General features: G+C 35.2%; 7 protein-coding genes across 13 annotated transcripts; 3 read left to right on the forward strand and 4 right to left on the reverse strand.

Annotated features, from left to right (window-relative positions):
* Positions 1–627: 627 nt before the first annotated feature.
* LOC108115200 lies at positions 628–2894 on the reverse strand. 4 transcript variants are annotated; one of them, XM_017226526.1, is made up of 6 exons: positions 2713–2859; positions 1869–2499; positions 1525–1796; positions 1258–1366; positions 866–1030; positions 628–759 (listed from the first exon to the last, which is right to left on the reverse strand). In XM_017226526.1, the coding sequence occupies exons 2-6, from the start codon at positions 2113–2115 to the stop codon at positions 695–697; spliced, it is 858 nt and encodes a 285-aa protein (XP_017082015.1). In that variant the 5' UTR covers positions 2116–2499; positions 2713–2859; the 3' UTR covers positions 628–694. The 4 variants fall into 4 exon arrangements, with proteins under 4 accessions (XP_017082015.1, XP_017082013.1, XP_041675165.1 ...); XM_017226524.1 differs by having other exon boundaries at positions 1525–1799; XM_041819231.1 differs by lacking the exon at positions 2713–2859 and adding an exon at positions 2866–2894 and having other exon boundaries at positions 1525–2499.
* Positions 2895–2974: 80 nt separating this feature from the next.
* Positions 2975–4452, forward strand: LOC108115197 (glycosyltransferase-like domain-containing protein 1-like). The gene is made up of 3 exons (XM_017226518.2): positions 2975–3255; positions 3307–3589; positions 3646–4452. Exons 1-3 carry the CDS (start codon positions 3171–3173, stop codon positions 4427–4429), a joined length of 1152 nt encoding a protein of 383 aa, XP_017082007.1. The 5' UTR covers positions 2975–3170; the 3' UTR covers positions 4430–4452.
* A 159-nt stretch (positions 4453–4611) lies between these two features.
* Positions 4612–6867, reverse strand: LOC108115196 (myb protein). The gene is made up of 2 exons (XM_017226517.1): positions 5556–6867; positions 4612–5485 (listed from the first exon to the last, which is right to left on the reverse strand). Exons 1-2 carry the CDS (start codon positions 6865–6867, stop codon positions 4830–4832), a joined length of 1968 nt encoding a protein of 655 aa, XP_017082006.1. The 3' UTR covers positions 4612–4829.
* A 44-nt stretch (positions 6868–6911) lies between these two features.
* LOC121530317 lies at positions 6912–7564 on the reverse strand. Its single transcript, XM_041819232.1, has one exon. It carries the CDS (start codon positions 7293–7295, stop codon positions 6912–6914), a length of 384 nt encoding a protein of 127 aa, XP_041675166.1. The 5' UTR covers positions 7296–7564.
* Positions 7565–7808: 244 nt separating this feature from the next.
* LOC108115199 (nucleic acid dioxygenase ALKBH1) lies at positions 7809–9287 on the reverse strand. Its single transcript, XM_017226523.1, has 3 exons — positions 9074–9287; positions 8462–9000; positions 7809–8404 (listed from the first exon to the last, which is right to left on the reverse strand). Exons 1-3 carry the CDS (start codon positions 9188–9190, stop codon positions 8065–8067), a joined length of 996 nt encoding a protein of 331 aa, XP_017082012.1. The 5' UTR covers positions 9191–9287; the 3' UTR covers positions 7809–8064.
* Positions 9288–9869: 582 nt separating this feature from the next.
* LOC108115198 (guanine nucleotide-binding protein subunit beta-1) lies at positions 9870–14301 on the forward strand. Of its 4 annotated transcripts, none has more exons than XM_017226522.2 (3): positions 9870–10018; positions 10941–11276; positions 11357–14301. In XM_017226522.2, the coding sequence occupies exon 3, from the start codon at positions 11503–11505 to the stop codon at positions 12523–12525; it is 1023 nt and encodes a 340-aa protein (XP_017082011.1). In that variant the 5' UTR covers positions 9870–10018; positions 10941–11276; positions 11357–11502; the 3' UTR covers positions 12526–14301. The 4 variants fall into 4 exon arrangements, with proteins under 4 accessions (XP_017082011.1, XP_017082008.1, XP_017082009.1 ...); XM_017226519.2 differs by having other exon boundaries at positions 9871–10018; positions 10941–11282; XM_017226520.2 differs by having other exon boundaries at positions 9871–10018; positions 11044–11282.
* A 3373-nt stretch (positions 14302–17674) lies between these two features.
* On the forward strand, positions 17675–19188 carry LOC108115203 (glyceraldehyde-3-phosphate dehydrogenase 2). The gene is made up of 2 exons (XM_017226530.1): positions 17675–17797; positions 17882–19188. Exon 2 carries the CDS (start codon positions 17900–17902, stop codon positions 18896–18898), a length of 999 nt encoding a protein of 332 aa, XP_017082019.1. The 5' UTR covers positions 17675–17797; positions 17882–17899; the 3' UTR covers positions 18899–19188.
* The last annotated feature ends 446 nt before the right edge of the window (positions 19189–19634 follow it).

Raw genomic sequence — 19634 nt, forward strand, 5'->3', positions numbered from 1 at the left:
CCAGGAATATCATATAACGAACTAAAAAATATGCCCAATATAAAATAATCTTAAGGATATATTAGATTATTTATTTATCATTGACTTTAAGTTAGACTTTACAGATAATATTTTAAAACTTAACAGAAGAAAACACTTAAACTCTAATTAAATATGTATATATACAGAACAAAAAAATTATTGAATATTCTTTAATCGTGTTAAAGAATCGGTCTGACAAGTAATTGCTGATTTTATTTTGTTATAGACGCACACTTAAAAGCTGAACGCAAAGGGAAAGTTACTTAGTTTTTTCTTCACATAATTAGATTTTTCAATATTCTTGACATATTTGAAATAAGTGTTGTAATTACTCGTTTTTCTAATTAGGTTAACAAGTCCGATTTCTAAAAGCAATTAGCATTGTATTCGTATATTACATGTTATAAATATGCAGTCTAGCAACTTTAATACAGAGTATATGCATTTCTTGCAGATGCTCATGAATTCCTGTGTGGTATATATATAAAATATATATATTGTATGTACATTAATATTTTAAACAAAGCGCCTTGTTCTTCCAGACATACATTTTTATAGTTTAATAAATATATATTTGACTGCACAAAAATGTAATTTATACAAATATTTGTTTTTATTTATTTTTGTTTAATGCAAATTAGTTTAAATATTATACTATTTTATAATAATTTAGTTACAAAATAGAGCAATTTGTGGAACAGCATCGTCCAGAACCACCTTTACTATTTTGTCTTTGATCTAAAAACAAGAAAAATCAAATTAGAAACAAACTAATTTTTTCAAGCTCAAGTACCGTTTTCTATCATTTATATTTGAAAAAATATATTATATTTCGGTAATATACCTTGTGAATTGGGCTCTGGCAAGTTATCACGTGGCACTAAATGCATAACAGTCGTTTTGCCTAATGGAAGTCCCAACGCGCCTAAAGTTACATTGCAGTGAAGAAAACGACCTTGGTAAATTAAGCGCAAGATTTCAGCTTTCGATACAGTTTCGTGGGTCCAATCTAAAACGAATAGTATGACATATTAATATTAACAATATTTGCCATTGTATAAATAATAATATTTATTTGCCTTCTGACCTACGAAAGGAAATCAATAGTCAAATAAGAATTGAACATCATTAATACATTGAATCAATATTGACTGTCATCTGATTAGGTTTACATATTCTTATTGGAAGTATTTCATTATGGAAATGTAGAATTTTTGTCCACTGCAATTTACTCACCTTCTGGCCAATTATCAAATACTGTTTGTGCAATATCACCTGCGGAATCTGACGGGCTAAAAATAAATTCTTTTGTTTTACCACTAACAAGAATGAGGCGTAGGTTAATCTAAAAAGAGAAAGATTTTATTACATTTTTAATAATAATAGTTTCAAATAAGATATAAACATGCTAAAAAGGTTATTTTTATATACACATATACCTAATGAGTTCAAAACACTTCATTTATTTTGTTATAAAACTAACTATATTAGAGCGAGACTTACTTTATCAGATGGTATTGTTCGGTGCATTTTTTGTGTGGCCAACGGAGCAATACTGGCCTTGACATTAGTGCAACAATGGGTGTTGGCTACCTCCGATGGGCTGTGGATACCAGATCCGGATCCATCGACGGCCAATGGGGATGAGGGCTCCGAGGTGGTCATCGTTGGCGAGAAGTTGGCCAATAGCTGATGATGATGATGCTGGGGCTTACCCTGGTAACGCAACGATGGTGGTTTCTGGACCAATGCGTAAGACTGCCGCTGATGTACACCTGCTATGGTATCGGTGGAGTATGAATACGAGAAGAATGACAAAAAGGCTTGCTGCCCATGATAAAATTTACCCGAATTTTTCTCTTTCTCGGTGACTAATGGCGATGTCGCGGACCTTATCGCCCCGAAGGAAGCAGAACTCGATGCACTTGATGATAAAGAATAAGAACGCTTGGAATTCAGGGACTTTCGTTTCTGTTGGCCAGCTACAATTGCAATGGTTGTGTTCTCCTGTTGTTGGTGCTGTTGCTGGTGATGTTGTTGTTGTTGTTGAACTGTAGTAGTTGTTGGCTTTTCTATCGAAGATGTTACCGACATGGCGAGAGGGTGTTTTCCGTTTTTGTAGCAAATTCAGTTTTTCACTGATTTAACTGCACAATATATTTCCGTGTATTCAATTTCTCTGATTGGATATAATTGTTACCATCATTGGCAAATGCCATTTTTGATTATATGCAACTTTGGTAATTTTTTTCTTGAACGATTTGATGTAACTTTCGATTATTTTCTTAGTCAATTACAATCATACATAATCGTAATCCGACTACATTGCTTGCTTTAAACACTTCAAATTGGATTGTATTCAATTGTTTTTCCAATATTTGAAACTATTATTTCGGCTGTTATTTTTTTCTCAATGTTTTCTTTATATACCTGCGCACTAATATATATGTGTATGTTTATATGCCCAATCTCCAGACACTAAAATTAAGTAAAACAGTATAGATTATGAATACGTACATTGGGATTCATATAAATTACATCTATGATTGCTTATATGATATATTTAACATCTTAAATTTTTTCCTATATTCATATCATTGTCTTTGTACATATACACACATATGTATGTAGATGGTGTTGGATATAAAAAAGTACTTTCGCGATAAATTTTTTTTGTGCGTTGAACTTTACTTGGATAAACGATGCAATCTGCAGACAAGCAGCGTCTTGTTTATGAAATACTTATGCTTCACTTGGGTTTTTCTTTTTAACATTTATCTTTGCCCGAGATGACACAATTTTTAATTTTCCTATAACGACACGATGGTAAATACTTATACATACTCATTTATTTTATAAAATCGGTGTGGCCAGCTTTCAAACGATGTAAATATCAAATTATGAGCGAGCTTCTTCTGTCAGTATTTTCTTGTTTTGCAAGTTCTGCCTCCAAACAGCTGATGATGAAAAAATAAATAAAATCTTTATTTATATCAATGAATTAACGGAAAAATGTATAAAAGGCCTTAGCTGTTTTAAGTCTTGTTATTTTTTTGCTTATATTATCATTAATCGAAATGTATTAGTAAATTAATGTGTTGGAAATATAGTATTATTCGTGGTCACACTGATTTAAAGTATTCGAAGTCATGACGTCCACCAAGCCACACATTTTGATTATTGAACCATTTTACGGGGGAAGTCACAAACAGCTGATTGACACAGTGATCGAGGGTAGGTGGTGTAAAATACTATTACTACTTGTACTATAGCTATATTCCGCAGGTCTCAGCCATACAGATTATGAGATATTCAGCCTTCCCGCCAAGAAATGGCATTGGAGAGCACGAACCTCCGCTCTGCACTTCTCACAGCTGATCCCCCTCGATCACGAATATCGGGTACTATTCACCAGCTCCGTTCTCAGCCTGGCCGAACTGATTGGCATTCGTCCGGATCTTGGAACGTGCCGTAAAATAGTATACTTTCACGAAAACCAGCTGATCTATCCCGTACGTGAGGTAAAACAACGGGATTGTCAGTATGGTTTTAATGAGATTCTTTCCTGGTAAGTCCCTCGGTTATTTCCCTTTCGATGCAATTTTTATATTTTCCTATTTTTAGCCTAGCCGCAGACATTGTGATATTCAATTCGCAGTTCAATTGCACATCGTTTCTGGATAATGTGCAACCCTTTTTAAAAATCCAACCAGACTTTAAAATACAACAGATTAGGGAGAAAATCGAGAAGAAATGCCAGGTGCTTTACTTCCCCGTCAGGTTTCATAGATTTCCCAACAAGCGGTTAGTTGTAAAGGAGGATATTAATGCTGATCTGGATCGGGATCAGGATGGCCTCCATCTCATATGGCCACATCGCTGGGAACACGATAAGAATCCAAAGCTATTGACTGAGGCGCTATACGAGCTTAATGAGCGCAATGTGAACTTCAAGGTGACTATATGCGGCGAAAGCTACCAGGAGATACCAGAGGCCTTCAATAATATACAGGAGAGACTGGGGGAAAAATTGGTAAATTTTGGGCATTTAAAACGGGAGGACTATGTGCAGACCCTGTTGACTGGAGACATTGTGATTTCAACTGCGGACCATGAGTTTTTCGGGGTATCCATGCTGGAAGCAACTTTTTGTGGCTGTTTTCCTATTGTCCCCAATAAATTAGTTTATCCGGAAATCTATCCGAAGGAAAATCTGTACAACACATCCAATTCTCTGATTAAGAAGCTCTATAACTTTTGCAGAAATCCGAAGGTATTTCGCAAGCACCGGGATCAATTCTTTGAAACGTTTAATTTCGACCATTATTCCGCGGAACAACTTGTGCCAAAATATCTTAATAAAATATTAGTTAGTGATCCTTCAAGCCAATCTCAACCAAGCAATTGAAATATATTTGAATATGCTCTGTTCATTGTTTATGAATTTTAATCACACAGATCTTTTCATGTTTTCTAAAAAAAGGCAACGCAAAATGTAAATAAGGTATAACATATCTACTTGTTAGCTTTACCATCTCCAAATTTGAAAATTCGACAATTCGAACAGTCTGTTAGCTAAAACGCGTTTTATTACTTTAGGCATATTTATTTATTAAATATACGAAAAAAATGGGATACAGTTGAAAGTGTATGTTACCAATGGTGCAATAAATGTAGAAATTTAACTCATATTTTGAAATGCGTTGCTCATAATAATTATAATCGGGTTCAAATTGAAGGAGCCATATCTACACTATCATAAAAATTATATTCAATTGATTTTTTTAATACATATAGCAACATGAAAATTATAGCGAGCCAAAACGGTCAAATGAGTTTACCAAACATTTTTGCTTTTCAAAGTTTAGGGAACGTGGAATACAGGAAAAATTTTTAAGACACTCATATGCTTGCTCCTCCATAAATAATTGATCTTTGGTCTTCCCACAAGCCACTCGTGCCCATTTCGGATCAATAACATGATCATTGGACAAACCACCACGGTACTTGTAGCTTCTGCGATTATGGAATGGTCGATTTTCCTTTCGCCCTTCGTCGAATGGTAGATCCTGTTCACTGCATAGCGTGTCCTTCAAAATGTTACATGGCGATGTGAGAAACTTGCTGGGTGTCTCAGTTTCGAAAGGCTGCATCTTTTTAGCGGAGCTACCATTCGAAAGATGATTGGAGCTCCAAGTTGAAAGTAGTGATTTTCTGGCACGTTTTAAATGCGGCGACTGAATATTATTTTCAGTGCTGATTGAAGTATTTTGATCGCCAGCACCCATCATTTTGGAATTGTTTGCAGTTAGTGAATTGCTAAGATGTTCCTCATGGATGATTTCAGCAAGATCTTCCACTAAACTGGACGGGCTAGATGGTTCATATCGTCGGCCATCCCTTTTCTTTCCAATAGCAGCTAATGCCTTTTTGAAGGGCGTTGGTGTACGTGGACCAAGTTGACCTGAAATAGAAAATATATTAGTGGGTTTTCAAGATGCACTGACTAAATATATGTGTGTTGAAATACTTACTTTTATGTGGAGTTTCTATGGATGAATTATCCATTTCCTTCTTGATCTCCATACCAACGCGATTGTAAACCTTAGTTACTGGTGTGCTTGCTCTTAAATTCATATCTTCAAAGGTAGTCAGGCATGGTGACTTAAGAAAATGGCTCGGCGAGAAGGGTAGAGATTTAATAGGCGTAATAACAGGCGAGCCCGGTTGACGGGGTTTGGCGGCTTCTTCCTGGTTGAAAACGCCATTTGATGGACCAGCCTGATGGTGAGTTTCGGGAATGTGTTTGCGCGGACGCTTTAATATGTTTGGTGTTTGGCGCGGTAGTGCAATTTTCAGATGATTGGGGATATTAAGTGTAGCTAGAGGTCTGATTTGATTTACGTCTCCAGAAGAATCTTGTGACCCGGATAGTCCGCCTGACGTATCATCAATATATTCGGATTTGATAATTGGCTTACATTCGATAGTTTCTGCGGAAACTTGCTTTTGTTGCACGTTATACTGCCCCTTGCTAATGCCACCGGATTTGATTAGCGTTATAAGATGGGTTCGCGAACTCTTCAAATCGCCACCAGATGCATTAACCGACCTGCGTTCGGCATCATATTTACGACGCATTGTTGAGTTCCAATGGTTTTTGATAGCGTTATCAGTGCGACCGGGCAAACGTTTGGCAATCTTTGCCCATTGATTTCCCAATTGAATGTGTGCCTCGTAGATTATCTTGTCCTCCTCCTCGGTCCAAGCTGTTTTCTTAATATTCGGATTGAGGTGATTGTGCCATCTTTCGCGGCACTGTTTTCCAATGCGTCCGTTAAGGTATCGAGCTATAAGTGTCCATTTCTTCGGTCCAAAACTTTGCACCAGATTAATGACCTTGTCATCCTCGTCCCTAGTCCATGGACCCTTAATAAGCTCGGGATTGAGTACCTTGGCCCACCGCTGCTGAACCTGTTGTTCCATTCGATCCTTGAAGTGCGGTCCAATGATCTCCCAGTTCTCACCATGTTTTTCTACCAATTTTTTTAGCAATACATCTTCGGATTTGGACCAACGTTTGCCAAAACCGTAATTCGGATGTACTGCCCCAATACTGCTACTACTATTACTCTTATTCTGACCATTTTTTCCAGATGATTTCGGATCTTGCAGAGAGGATTCCAGTGGATATCCCGAATCGGTATTACTATTCGGTGTAACTAAAGGCGATTCCTTATCGCCATCTTGCATATCTTCGTTTTCCGAATACTCCGATTCCTCGGAGTCAGAGTTCCCATCGTAAACCAATAGCTCTTCCCCATTTTCACTGCTCGCATTCGCCATTTTTATATTTATATATTTTTATATCTGTGTGTGTGGGTATATCTTTAATTTTGTTTTCTGGGCGAACAAAAATGATATATTTCGGGATTGGACTTTTTTTCACGTAGGAAATAATGGACGTCGCGCTTGCAATACAAACACTTGTACAATTGATTTAAACCGCACTCGTTCCGATTATCGTGCGTAAAAATGTAGTGAGCACAAATGTCGCTGAAGGAGAAACTCTTGAATTGCATGCGGCACGTCAAACATTGGACCAGTTCACCCTGACGACGACGATCGCTGCGTAATATTGGGTGCGTCGCATCATTTTCGGTGCGATCGAAATCGTATTGTTCACTTGAATTTAGATTCGGATTAACGCCAAGTGTGCTTTTGATTACTTCTAAGTTACAGTTATTCGCAGGTCTTTCCATGGACATGCTCATCCATGCAAAATGATAACATACAGATGCCAATGTATTTCACGATATTATATTCACGCCAAACATTCTTCTCTATTTAGCATATAGCCTTTGAAATTGAGAGCAAGCTCGGTAGAACATATGTACTTAAAGTGTACGCTACCGATTTTTCAAATATTAACTGTTTATTTGTATATACGCACTTTTACGTTTTATCAAATTATTCACGTTTTTACACAGGAATTCGACGGCGTCGTATCGTTTATTATTTTAAAATATGGTATTTAGTATGACCATTGTGCAAAAGTTGGCATTTACCATCGTAAACGATTGAAATATTACGAGAAAAATACCCATTGACGGAATCGGAATGTTTCCACTAGACCACTGTCTAGTTTCACCGTCGATTCCTTATTATTTTCGATACTTATCACAATTTGTTTCCAAAATTAATTTTTTATCATTTCAATATTTTTGGACACCTGCACTGAATTACGATTTAATTTCGTTATTATAACAAAAGATGTTCCTTTTTATGTCCTACATATTTTCTTCTTAGGCGTTTTATTTGCATCACAATACAACAAAAAGTACACAAATGTCATATTCCTTATCGATGGAAATTAGTGTTAATTGGTGGGTGTACAAAATATGCAGGGCTGTAGAAGGAAACTTTTCTAAAAAAAAATATGCACATATATTTTTTAAAATTGATAAATAATCGCTGTAATTACAAATTCTTAAAATAAGCCGGTTTTCGGTTTAAAATACCAAAAACTGATGAGCAGTATATCTATAACTTAAAATCCCCTAGATTCAACACTTGACGTACATTAATATTAATACGCGAATCATCAACATAATTAGAAAATGGTTCCCAAAATGTGGGTTCGCATACATTCTTAAATAAAGCCGTATCCAATAGTTTTAATTCAATTTCTGAGTCATCATCCTGTTCAGATGCCAGCATAGAAGTTGAATCTCTCTGAGTTTTAATAATACGAGGAACTGCGTGATAACACAGACGCGATTCCCCAGACATTATCATAACGTCTCCACTCTGAAGGTATATGGCAGTTGGTTTTTCCTCCAAAGTCGTTCCACCAATAAGAAAAATGGCAGTCTGTCCAAAACTGTTAAATATAAAAAAAAAAATTAGTGAATGTATGTGGCTCTTTCGGGTACATTACCTAAATGAAAACAATGGGGCCGTTTTATTAGGTTCAGAGTGGTCGACGTGACCTGATAAAGTACTACCAACTGGGTAGTAATTTACAATAGCAGCTTCGGGCTTAAAATCACTGTAACCCAAAGTAAACGCAAATAATCGACAAAGACTGCTTAAATCTTCCGGAAACGAGGATTTCATTTGCTCATCGTAGAGCTTTGTGTCCCAGTTGTGATGATATCCAAATGTTGTCCAACGCATAGCTGTTTTTATGCGTTGGAATTCGTCCTTATCGCTGCACAGATTAAGCTGTTTCCACCAGTCCGATCTAACAGAATCATTAAAAAGTCTTTCATTCAAATTAACGACGTTTGGTGTTCGGGGGTAATCCCTTAGACATCGAGCAATCCAATAACGCCGACCACGCTCTGTAAAGGGGTTTCTGATAATAACAATGCCGGGATGATGAGTTAATTTATAGGATCGCCAATCATTTGGTGATTTTATCCCTGGTATCATTTGAATTGGTTTTTCATTGATGATACTTAATCGTTGAACATTCTGTGATTGTAAATAGAAAGAATATTGTAAAATTCAAATGCAACAGCAACAGGTCTCATTGTCAATTCCTTACATTATCATTTTGTCGTAGATCATTCTGCGTAATTTCAAAATCATCAAAATTTATCACATCCCTTAAATCGGGAGTACTACTTTTGGTCTTGTATTGTTTAAAAACTAACTTAAACATATTTAATAAACCATATATACATTATCAACAATAAATAAAACAGTGTGACTGCCTGAGGAGAGATCGGAAATGCTATTCAACACTTTAATATATGAATCATATGGGTGGAAATATGTCGGTGTCCAGTGGACCGGTTTTCTTCTCTTAACAGTGGTAGGATTCAATCAAAATTGATACATTTCATTTTTCGGGTAATATCATATTTTTTTCTTTTAAATGATTCATTTCTGATATATATTTTAGATTTCTATCGATACTTAAATGGTATATCGATATAAAAACAATATTATTTTAATCAAATCTATTTCATAACTTTATAATGTTTTTCAAAAATTATTTGTTGACGTTTTCGCAGTGATCGTTTAAGTTTGTACTTTGACTATTCAAAATTCATGGTTGCATGAAACGTAAACGGATGGAAATATAGCCGGTAGATAAAATGGGATTGATTGTTATTTGTTTTAAGATATGACATTTTTAAATTTTCAGAAAAAAAGCTATTTATTGTCCCTTATTATTTAAAATAAAAGAACACTTTCCTAAATACAAGCGAATTTTCGGATACGCAAAAACAATCGGAATAATGTTACTTGCTTTCCGTCAAGAAGTGTGAACACACTGATTTCTAAATATGTATCTATGCTATCGATAAAAACCAAACACATCGATACAGCTTTCATGCACCCTTAATTTGTTTCTAGGTGTTGGCTGCCAATTGTAGAGTGCAAATGAAAAGTTACAGATTGGTGGCTTCGTTAACAAAATTTTCAGTTATTTGTGTAGTTGAAGACGGGAATTTGTTTTGCGTATAAAAAGTTAACATTACGTGTAAGTAACGTTTTATCGTCAACAAAAAACTGTCCAGTGAATGACAATTTAAAGAAAAATACTGATCTATGGTAATGTGTGTGTATGTGCTAAATGAAAAAAATTTTCATACTCGGGCGACGACGAGTAATGAAAGGCAGTCTCGAATATTTTGCGCTTACATATATGATTATTAGGGGCGCATATTGTCAGGTTACTTTTTTTTAAGTTCAAGACACGGCTATTATTCCGCATAAAAAAATTGAATGAGAAATATTTCTGTGCCTTCCCAACGAAAAATGTTCAACGTTTAAAATTGATTATTTTTTTTTTTTTATCTATTTCCTTCTTACTCTTTGTCATGTGTGCGCTTACGCTGTCGGCATTGGTGCGAATGCGACAACTAATCATCGCGACTGTTTTTGTCTCACCGCCCGCTTTCGGGGACTTCTGACCTGCTTTTGCTGCCGCGCTTTCAATTGCGCACGGTTCGCATCTACTGGTCGTGCTCCTTGCTCCAATCAGTTTGCCACTTTGCGCCGCGGTGGTGGTGCAAAAATTGCAATTTTGGTGTACAAAAAAAGCAAAAGGAACATATCCCATATCCTACCCATCCAGCAGAACAGAGGCGAGAAATTAAAAATTGAATTCGAAACCGAAATCCAGCATAAAAACTATAGAGCATAAAAGAAAAATTGATTTATTTCCATCTTATCCGCTGCACAAGATAGTTTTCTTTCTTTTTTTTTCAAATATCATATCCACAAAATAAAAGTTTTACCAAAACGAAGGCTTCAAAAAACCTCCTTATTAAAAATCAGACCAAAAGAAACGAAAACCAGGGCAGAAAAGAAAAGAAAAAAAATCGAAAACGAATCACAGGAAATCTTTAGGAAATTCCCCCACTAAACATAGTATATTTAACAATCCAAACTTTCTACAGGGATCTAATATACACCAACCGCACATTCATACCAACTACCAACCAAAAAAAAAAAAAAGAAATAAAGTAACCAAACAAAAAAACCAAATAATTCAATTGGCAGAGCACAAAAGGACGACTACGACAAAAACGTCATTTATAAATGCATACCGTATTACCGAGAATAAAAATATAATGCGTGAATAGTATTATTCGAAAACTAAAAAAACCGAAACTTTTGCAGAACAAAGTTCATGATTTATCAATACTAGAGACAGTGCACAAAATAAACGCCGTATGAAAGCGTGATCATCCAAAGCTATTTATTTGACTAAGCTATTGGCCAGCTTAAAAAAAGTAAGCGTAAGTAGCAACATATTATTTATATATGTATAATAGGTTTATGAAAGCTTTTGTTTACTTTTTGATGTATATAGCACATCTACTGAGCGAGTGGAAGAATACAGATCACACACACAGCACAACACAGCACAAGGATTTAGAAAAGCCGGCTAGCCGAATCCGAAACCGAATCCTCAACCAAATCATCCCATAAGGACGCCTCTGTCTCAACGATCACAAGATGAATGAACTAGACAGTCTCAGGCAGGAAGCCGAATCCCTAAAGAATGCCATTCGGGATGCCCGGAAGGCGGCCTGCGACACATCACTGTTGCAAGCAGCCTCATCGCTGGAACCCATTGGCCGCATACAAATGCGTACACGTCGTACATTACGCGGTCATTTGGCGAAAATCTATGCCATGCATTGGGGCAACGATTCAAGAAATCTCGTATCAGCCTCACAGGACGGCAAATTGATCGTTTGGGACTCGCATACCACGAACAAAGTCCATGCCATTCCACTGCGATCATCGTGGGTGATGACCTGTGCGTACGCCCCATCCGGTAGCTATGTGGCCTGCGGCGGCCTCGACAACATGTGTTCAATTTACAACCTAAAGACGCGCGAGGGCAATGTCCGGGTGTCCCGTGAGCTGCCCGGCCATGGTGGCTATCTATCGTGCTGCCGTTTCCTGGACGACAATCAGATCGTGACCAGCTCCGGTGATATGTCGTGCGGATTGTGGGACATTGAGACGGGATTGCAGGTCACCTCTTTTCTTGGCCACACCGGTGATGTTATGGCTCTATCGCTGGCGCCACAATGCAAAACGTTCGTATCCGGCGCCTGTGATGCGTCCGCCAAGCTATGGGACATACGGGAGGGCGTTTGTAAACAAACCTTCCCCGGCCATGAATCCGATATCAATGCGGTAACATTTTTCCCCAATGGCCAGGCATTTGCCACCGGCTCGGACGACGCAACCTGTCGACTGTTCGACATTCGTGCCGATCAGGAGTTGGCAATGTATTCGCACGACAACATCATATGCGGTATCACATCGGTGGCATTCTCGAAGAGCGGACGTCTGTTATTAGCGGGATACGATGATTTCAACTGCAATGTATGGGACACGATGAAGGCAGAACGGTCGGGCATACTCGCTGGCCACGACAACCGTGTATCCTGTTTGGGCGTTACCGAAAATGGTATGGCGGTGGCAACAGGATCGTGGGACTCCTTCTTGCGCGTATGGAACTAAAGTAAAACCAGTAAAAACCAAACAAACAAAACAAAAACAAAAAAAGAAAAAGAACTTCAAAATGCATTAAAGGGTGGGGTGGGGTGTCAGGTCAACGGTTGCGCAGTCTGCGGATAGTGTTTCACCCATCATCTACATTGTGATCTAATGTATATGATTCGGTGTTACCTCTGTGGTTAATATTAAATGAGTGCCGGACGTTTTGAATATGTGGGCGCAGCTAGTTGACTAGAACGTAGACCACAACAACAAAGAACTTTATATACAACATTATTTATATTGCTATATACTTATTAACTAAAATTATACAAAAAAACAAATAAAAAAAAACCAAACAAAAAAAACCGCAGACATACGCAGCAACATACAAATAGACATACACACGCATACAAGAATATTATTAGTGTAAATGGAAAATTGAAACAAAAAAAAAAAATGAAAAATGAAACAAAAACCAAAAGAAAATGAAAATGAAAACGATGGGCCCGCTGATGTTAGTCAGTTGTTTAGTCAGAATTCCGGTTACAGCTACAGTTTAAAAACGTACGTAAATTAAACTTAGTTCAAATCGTATTTCAGCGGTGAGTGCAACTGAAAATCCATGGGAAATCCCCAGGAGTGCGCCAACACACCGTAATTGCGTCAGTCAGTCGTTTGCACTTTGTAAAAGAAAAAGAAGAGGTATCATTGTAATCATTGTATGTCAAACAAGTAAATACATATTCTTTTGCGTATAATACATAAAAACAACTTCAGCATGTGTGGATCCTGATGAATAGGATGTGGAAGTCAAATAAAGTTAAAGCATTTAAAAAAAATAACAAAAAAAAAAAAAAAAAAGAATCACGGCAAAAACCTAAAGTAAAACAAAACAAAAAAATTGCGTAATAAACTTTATAAATCAAGTAATGAAACAAAAAGTAAACAAAACACTATAACAAATTTTTGTCTTATTATGTTTAAGTCCCTAATTTATATACAAACAAAAAATAAGAATGATTTAAATAACATATATGTAAACTATGCATTAGTGAAAAAAAGTGGAAAACTATTTATATATAATATGATGGCCATATAAGCTATAACAATAAATTGAAAAACACCTTTAAATCTTATAATACATTTATAAATGTTTAACAAAATCTTAACAAAAAATACATTCATAGAATTGCGGCAGTAAGGGCATAAAAAAGCATCATGGAAATAATTTGAGCATTCATCCCTCACTATATAATTAAATTTTGTTCAATTTATTCTCCTAAATTTGTATGAGGTTTTACATAAATATATGGCTTATCTGAGGTTTGAAGAATGCAAAAAAAAAAACGATTGTAGAATGCAAACAAGAAACTAAAGCTTATATTGTGAAAATACTGATATTGTCTTGCTGTCTTACGAATATACTGAATCATCAAGTTCTTATCCATTTTTTTCTTTGTTTTAAATTAATTTTAAGAGGTAATAGGAAAATTCGCGGAAAACTTGATTCCAGCATTCTAAAATCCTAGTAATACCAAAAAATAATAAACAAATTTCATTGAAAATTGTAATAAACTTATTGGTTTATTGACCTTCTTAAAGTATTTTTTAAACGATAATAATCTTGGTCCGATAGGTAAATTGTGATTTAAAGTGAATAGTTTTTCAAGCAACGAGGAATCCTAAACCAATCCCAATCAAAAACAACTTAATCAACATTTAAAATGGACGAAAAATTGTGTATTTTTACCAACTTTTGATGCTTGATAAATATATTGAACCGAATATTCCTATGTATACATATGTGTAACTATTGGTAAGCTTATTTGAGCTCTGCTTTTTCACCATAGATGGACTTACTTTTATTTTTAGTACATTTTGGACATTCTGGACGGCCATTAAAAAAAAAAAAAAACAAAAACCAATGCTGTTTCAAAACTATAAATAAATTATGAAAAGAAACAACTTTGTAACATTTAAATAATAAAATATAATAATAAAAACATACGGTAATATTATTGTTTAACTTAAACAAGGATTAATTAAAGTTGATTTATTTTGTGAAATTTAAAAAATGCATCAAAGTAAGTCCATCTAAGGTTTAAATAATAATTACATACGCACTTTACGAATTGTCAGGAATTTTTACTCCAGCAGTAAGTTGAATTAAAATATTTTTCTATCACAGCCCAAAAGGAACAAAATGCAACGTGTTATTTCTTTTTTAAATATTTTGTTTTAAGCGTATTTTGTTATTAGAACCCGCGCATCACCCTTAAGTATGTTAATATCAGAATCCTTCTCTATGTATGTGTGTTTCCGTGTAAATTTAATTATGTATACATTATGTTTATATACATATATATGCCACACGATCATATATATGCGCATATATGTATTGTAATTTAATTACTGTTTTATTTGTCAACCGAAAAAATCGACAAATTTAATAAAATGGTTTATTTGTAATTAGTTATTAACAATAATTGAACAAAACAAAAAAAACTGTCAACAAAACAAATTGAAATTTAAATAAAACATGGTCATGTAATAAACATACATACAAACATACATATTTAAAAAAAAAAGAAAACTGAAGATTACTAACATTAATTTATAATTTGTGTCATAGCCGTCAACTCAGCGTTATATCTAGAATAAATAATAAAGAAAATTGTGTTAAGCAAATGCTACATACATATATCATTTAATGTACGTGTGCACATATGTACATGCCGAAAACATTAATTAAGAGTTTGGTCTGTCAGGATTAACGGGTTAATAAAACTGGCATGCTAATAGTCTTACATTTATATGCAATCAAATTCATTTTTTTTTTTCAATTAAACACTTGGTAATTTGATATCAGCTTTGGCTTGCCCACAATCCTAGTCATGAATATTTATTTAGTTCTGGGAACTCATTTTTAAAAACATGATACGTAGTTCGAATAAATAGAATTAGGGCTAATATAATTAAAAGAAAAATATATGAATACTTATAAAACATCCTTTAAGTTTTAAATTTGTTTTCAACATCGAATATAATTTTTGTTGTTTAAATGTTTTTTATCGTTATGGGCAAAGCCTGTACGATATGACTCATTATTATACCAGCACATAATAAACTTCCGAGAAAGTATATTAATATTAAAATATCAAAATAGAAGGTCTTAATCAGCTTTAAAGCTTTATGTATTAATATTAATTTATATAATATATAATTTAATTTTTTTTAGGGTGTGCCAAAAAGTACTAGATAGCAGCATTAAAAAATAGTATATGTTGTCAGATGTCGGTTGGATTCGATCCTAGTTTCTGTTTTTCTAGATAAAGATAGCCTATTTCACCCTGTGACGTCAAGGAGCTGCCATCTATAATGAGGTTTCTAGGTTAAAAAGTCGACTTGGATTATTGGCGTGGGAACCCGGCGCCATTAACCTCACTCTCGAAGGGTATTTAGATGTCTATGAGTTGTGTGTTGTGATTGTGGCTCATTTAATTGCCGCAATTCTAAAGCTAAGTATTTATTATACATCATATTTAAAAGCTTACGTATCAAGCTCTATTTTTGCTGATTAGCACTTTTGTAATAATATAAAGCTCAAAAGGGATGTTAAAAAGCAAATAAGATTTCCATATTTGTTAGCACTGACATTTCGTTGCCTACATTTCATAGTGAACGTTAAAACGGTTACTTTTTTAAAGCACGGAAAAGCCGTTAGCGAAATATCGAAAAATATTAGCCGATTGCACTTTCACCAAGCGTACTTGCTATCGATACCGATTGAAATGTCACCAAACGAACAAATACATTAATCAAAGTTATTCCATTAAAACACTTCTAACAGTTGTTGTTTTGGTTTGCTTTATATAAGAAAACAATAGGAAACTCGACAAAAATTCTTTAATTAGGGTAAATTTATAATTATTCATAATATTTATACATAAAAGTATTGTCTTCCTTTTGAAGATTTTTTAAATGTATATTTTTCTCGCATTGCTTCATTAATAACAAAAGTATATGAGGCCATGAATACAAATTGATATGCAAAACAAGAGTTGAAAAGTCCGAATGTAATCTCTATATTAAATTTGTTTAACGATAAGATAAGTTTGACTTGTTTTGTACTATAATGGGTTTTTTTTTCTTATTTCTAATGACATTGTTACTCATGTACGTAATGCTTACTATTTTCCGACTTTATTACAACAAATGCAATCCAATTCACGTATTTAATTTTATTTACTTGTTTATGAAATCGTTCAATATTTGTATAGGCATATGTATATACATTTAACTAATTTTGAAATCTTTCTTATCTGCAGCATATATATACTTGCATCAATGTATTTTAAGTGTTTAAGTTTCTGACATCAGAAAGTGAAAACACTATTAAAATCTAAAAAATCACGAAATTCGCGGTCATGAAGATTTCATCACAAAGTGTTTATATTTTTTAGGTGGGTCATAGAGTTATGACTAATACAATTCATTACAGAATGAATTCAAAATTCATGAAATTAAAGTAGGCGAGCTATTAAGTGCGAATCGATTTTTTATTGGGTATTCAATGGATCGAAATTACCAACAACAATTATGGTATATGGAAATCGCTTTTCTAAGATTAGCAGTTCATCATCAAAACTCTCTTTAACTCTCTTTCTCAATGATTGTACTATAATATGCACATAAATATTCATACATAATAATATTTAATTTAGGGAACTAATATTTATGTAGGGATGTTTGCATTTGTTTGTGCATACATATATTCATCCTTTCCAATTGATATTCATCAAGACATGTTTATGTACATATGTACCAAATACATACATATGTAATTACCGGCAACCAAACTTGGAGTGGAATAATTCTATATTCACATGTTCTCTCAAAGCTCTGAAACAGCAAAACTTCCAGCGACAAAATTCAGCAGAAGAAATCTACAAAAAATATAACATAATAAACATTTTTTAGGAATAAAAATTAACAGTTATTTTTAAACGTTATAAGGTATAGTAGAAATATAAAATGTTAAGTTTTCAACTATTTATTATGTTCTTATTATGTACAATTATTTGCTTATTATTATAACGAACAAAACAAGCCTGTTGGGTAACATTGAGCTTTACAACTTGGGAGAGCAAAAGCTCATTTTATTGTGGTGTTTGCGTTTGACATGCACGTCCTTCATCTGACTTTGAAAATTTTCTCGCCCAAGTTTTCGCCCATAGAAAGTGCTCACAATTTCTCAGCCGTCACAGTCGATTCCTTGCTAGCAAGCCGATAGGTAGTGGCTCTATTCTTTCTAGACTATCTTCTTGAGTGTTTTTATATATTAACTACTATTTATACATATATATATTCATTATAGATAAACAAAGAGTTAACCATGTCGAAGATTGGTATTAACGGATTTGGTCGCATCGGCCGCTTGGTTCTGCGTGCCGCCATCGAAAAGGGAGCCTCAGTTGTGGCCGTAAACGATCCCTTCATCGATGTGAACTACATGGTGTATCTCTTCAAGTTCGATTCTACCCATGGACGTTTTAAGGGCACCGTTGCCGCCGAGGGAGGTTTCCTGGTTGTAAATGGCCAGAAGATCACCGTGTTCAGTGAGCGCGACCCGGCCAATATCAACTGGGCCAGTGCTGGCGCTGAATATGTCGTCGAGTCTACTGGTGTTTTCACCACCATCGACAAGGCTTCCACTCACTTGAAGGGCGGTGCCAAGAAAGTCATTATTTCGGCCCCATCTGCCGATGCCCCTATGTTCGTATGCGGCGTCAATTTGGATGCCTACAGCCCGGATATGAAGGTGGTTTCCAACGCATCGTGTACCACCAATTGCCTGGCTCCACTGGCTAAGGTAATCAACGATAACTTCGAGATCGTCGAGGGTCTGATGACCACCGTCCATGCCACCACTGCTACCCAGAAGACCGTCGATGGACCATCTGGAAAATTGTGGCGTGATGGACGTGGTGCTGCTCAGAACATCATTCCAGCTTCCACGGGAGCTGCCAAGGCCGTGGGCAAGGTTATTCCGGCTCTGAACGGTAAGCTTACTGGAATGGCATTCCGCGTTCCCACACCAAATGTGTCCGTTGTTGATTTGACGGTGCGTTTGGGCAAGGGCGCATCCTATGATGAGATTAAGGCCAAAGTCCAAGAGGCTGCTAACGGACCTTTGAAGGGAATTTTGGGATACACCGATGAAGAGGTTGTGTCCACCGATTTCCTCAGCGACACTCACTCGTCGGTCTTCGATGCCAAGGCTGGCATTTCTCTTAACGACAAGTTCGTTAAGTTGATCTCTTGGTACGACAACGAGTTCGGTTACTCCAACCGTGTCATCGATTTGATCAAGTACATGCAGAGCAAGGATTAAATATAGAATACCCACCCGCACAATATGAAAGTTAAAGTTTAGGGCGCGGTAAACTGGGGTGAGACACATCAGAAATTGCCGAAAATGGCATCACATAACTTATATCGCTCCCCGGTGGAGCATCACCTATGCGCTATGAAATATGCTTCTGTTTTCGCTCTTCAATTTACCAGCCACAAAGCCACATTGGAAAAATATTAATACAATACATCCATATACATAAATATGTTTACTGTTGTTGAATAAAGTTTCACTCTGTGTGTAGTTGTAAAAATATTAATTTAAAAGCATTTAAATATGTGTTTTCGCATTTTTATTTTACTTCAGGTTTAGCAATTTGTAAACCATATAAAAACAATATTTAAACGAAATGTAATTTCTCGGGATGCTAGTTATTAACAAGCTTAGTGATTAAATCATTAAAAATAATATTTTAATTCCCTTTAATTGTGTTATAGTACTTTTGTTGCTCCCAATTTTAGAAAAAAGATTGTAAAAAAAAATAGCCGATTACAAAGTTTTATGTTTAAAAAAAAAAGTAAAGCATTGTTATAACTCTAATTATGGATAGTTTATTTTATTTACGATTGCATAACCGTTTACACATTTCATTTTCGGTTACCATGGCACAAATAAAACATTTTTAAAAGAAACAAGTTAGTTTCTCGATAGAGGATACATTTCACATTTGCAAAAAATCGAACTCTTACTTCGTTCAAAACCCTAGAGATGTTCT

This window comes from Drosophila eugracilis, unplaced genomic scaffold (assembly GCF_018153835.1).
Source record: "Drosophila eugracilis isolate 14026-0451.02 unplaced genomic scaffold, ASM1815383v1 contig_498, whole genome shotgun sequence".
Classification (NCBI taxonomy): domain Eukaryota; kingdom Metazoa; phylum Arthropoda; class Insecta; order Diptera; family Drosophilidae; genus Drosophila; species Drosophila eugracilis.

Bases quoted from the DNA above. Each gene is read 5' to 3' on its own strand.
- LOC108115200 (XM_041819231.1), bottom strand. From the start codon at position 2,115: ATGTCGGTAACATCTTCGATAGAAAAGCCAACAACTACTACAGTTCAA. The intron at 1,031-1,257 runs GTGAGTAAATTG...TATTCGTTTTAG, and splicing joins ATTTGATAATTGGCCAGAAG to ATTGGACCCACGAAACTGTA. The intron at 760-865 runs GTATATTACCGA...TCTTGTTTTTAG, and splicing joins GCCAGAGCCCAATTCACAAG to ATCAAAGACAAAATAGTAAA.
- LOC108115197 (XM_017226518.2), top strand. From the start codon at position 3,171: ATGACGTCCACCAAGCCACACATTTTGATTATTGAACCATTTTACGGG. The intron at 3,256-3,306 runs GTAGGTGGTGTA...TATATTCCGCAG, and splicing joins GATTGACACAGTGATCGAGG to GTCTCAGCCATACAGATTAT. The intron at 3,590-3,645 runs GTAAGTCCCTCG...TCCTATTTTTAG, and splicing joins TTTAATGAGATTCTTTCCTG to CCTAGCCGCAGACATTGTGA.
- LOC108115196 (XM_017226517.1), bottom strand. From the start codon at position 6,867: ATGGCGAATGCGAGCAGTGAAAATGGGGAAGAGCTATTGGTTTACGAT. The intron at 5,486-5,555 runs GTAAGTATTTCA...TTTCTATTTCAG, and splicing joins CATAGAAACTCCACATAAAA to GTCAACTTGGTCCACGTACA.
- LOC121530317 (XM_041819232.1), bottom strand. From the start codon at position 7,295: ATGAGCATGTCCATGGAAAGACCTGCGAATAACTGTAACTTAGAAGTA.
- LOC108115199 (XM_017226523.1), bottom strand. From the start codon at position 9,190: ATGTTTAAGTTAGTTTTTAAACAATACAAGACCAAAAGTAGTACTCCC. The intron at 9,001-9,073 runs GTAAGGAATTGA...TTACAATCACAG, and splicing joins ATCTACGACAAAATGATAAT to AATGTTCAACGATTAAGTAT. The intron at 8,405-8,461 runs GTAATGTACCCG...TATATTTAACAG, and splicing joins GCCCCATTGTTTTCATTTAG to TTTTGGACAGACTGCCATTT.
- LOC108115198 (XM_017226522.2), top strand. From the start codon at position 11,503: ATGAATGAACTAGACAGTCTCAGGCAGGAAGCCGAATCCCTAAAGAAT.
- LOC108115203 (XM_017226530.1), top strand. From the start codon at position 17,900: ATGTCGAAGATTGGTATTAACGGATTTGGTCGCATCGGCCGCTTGGTT.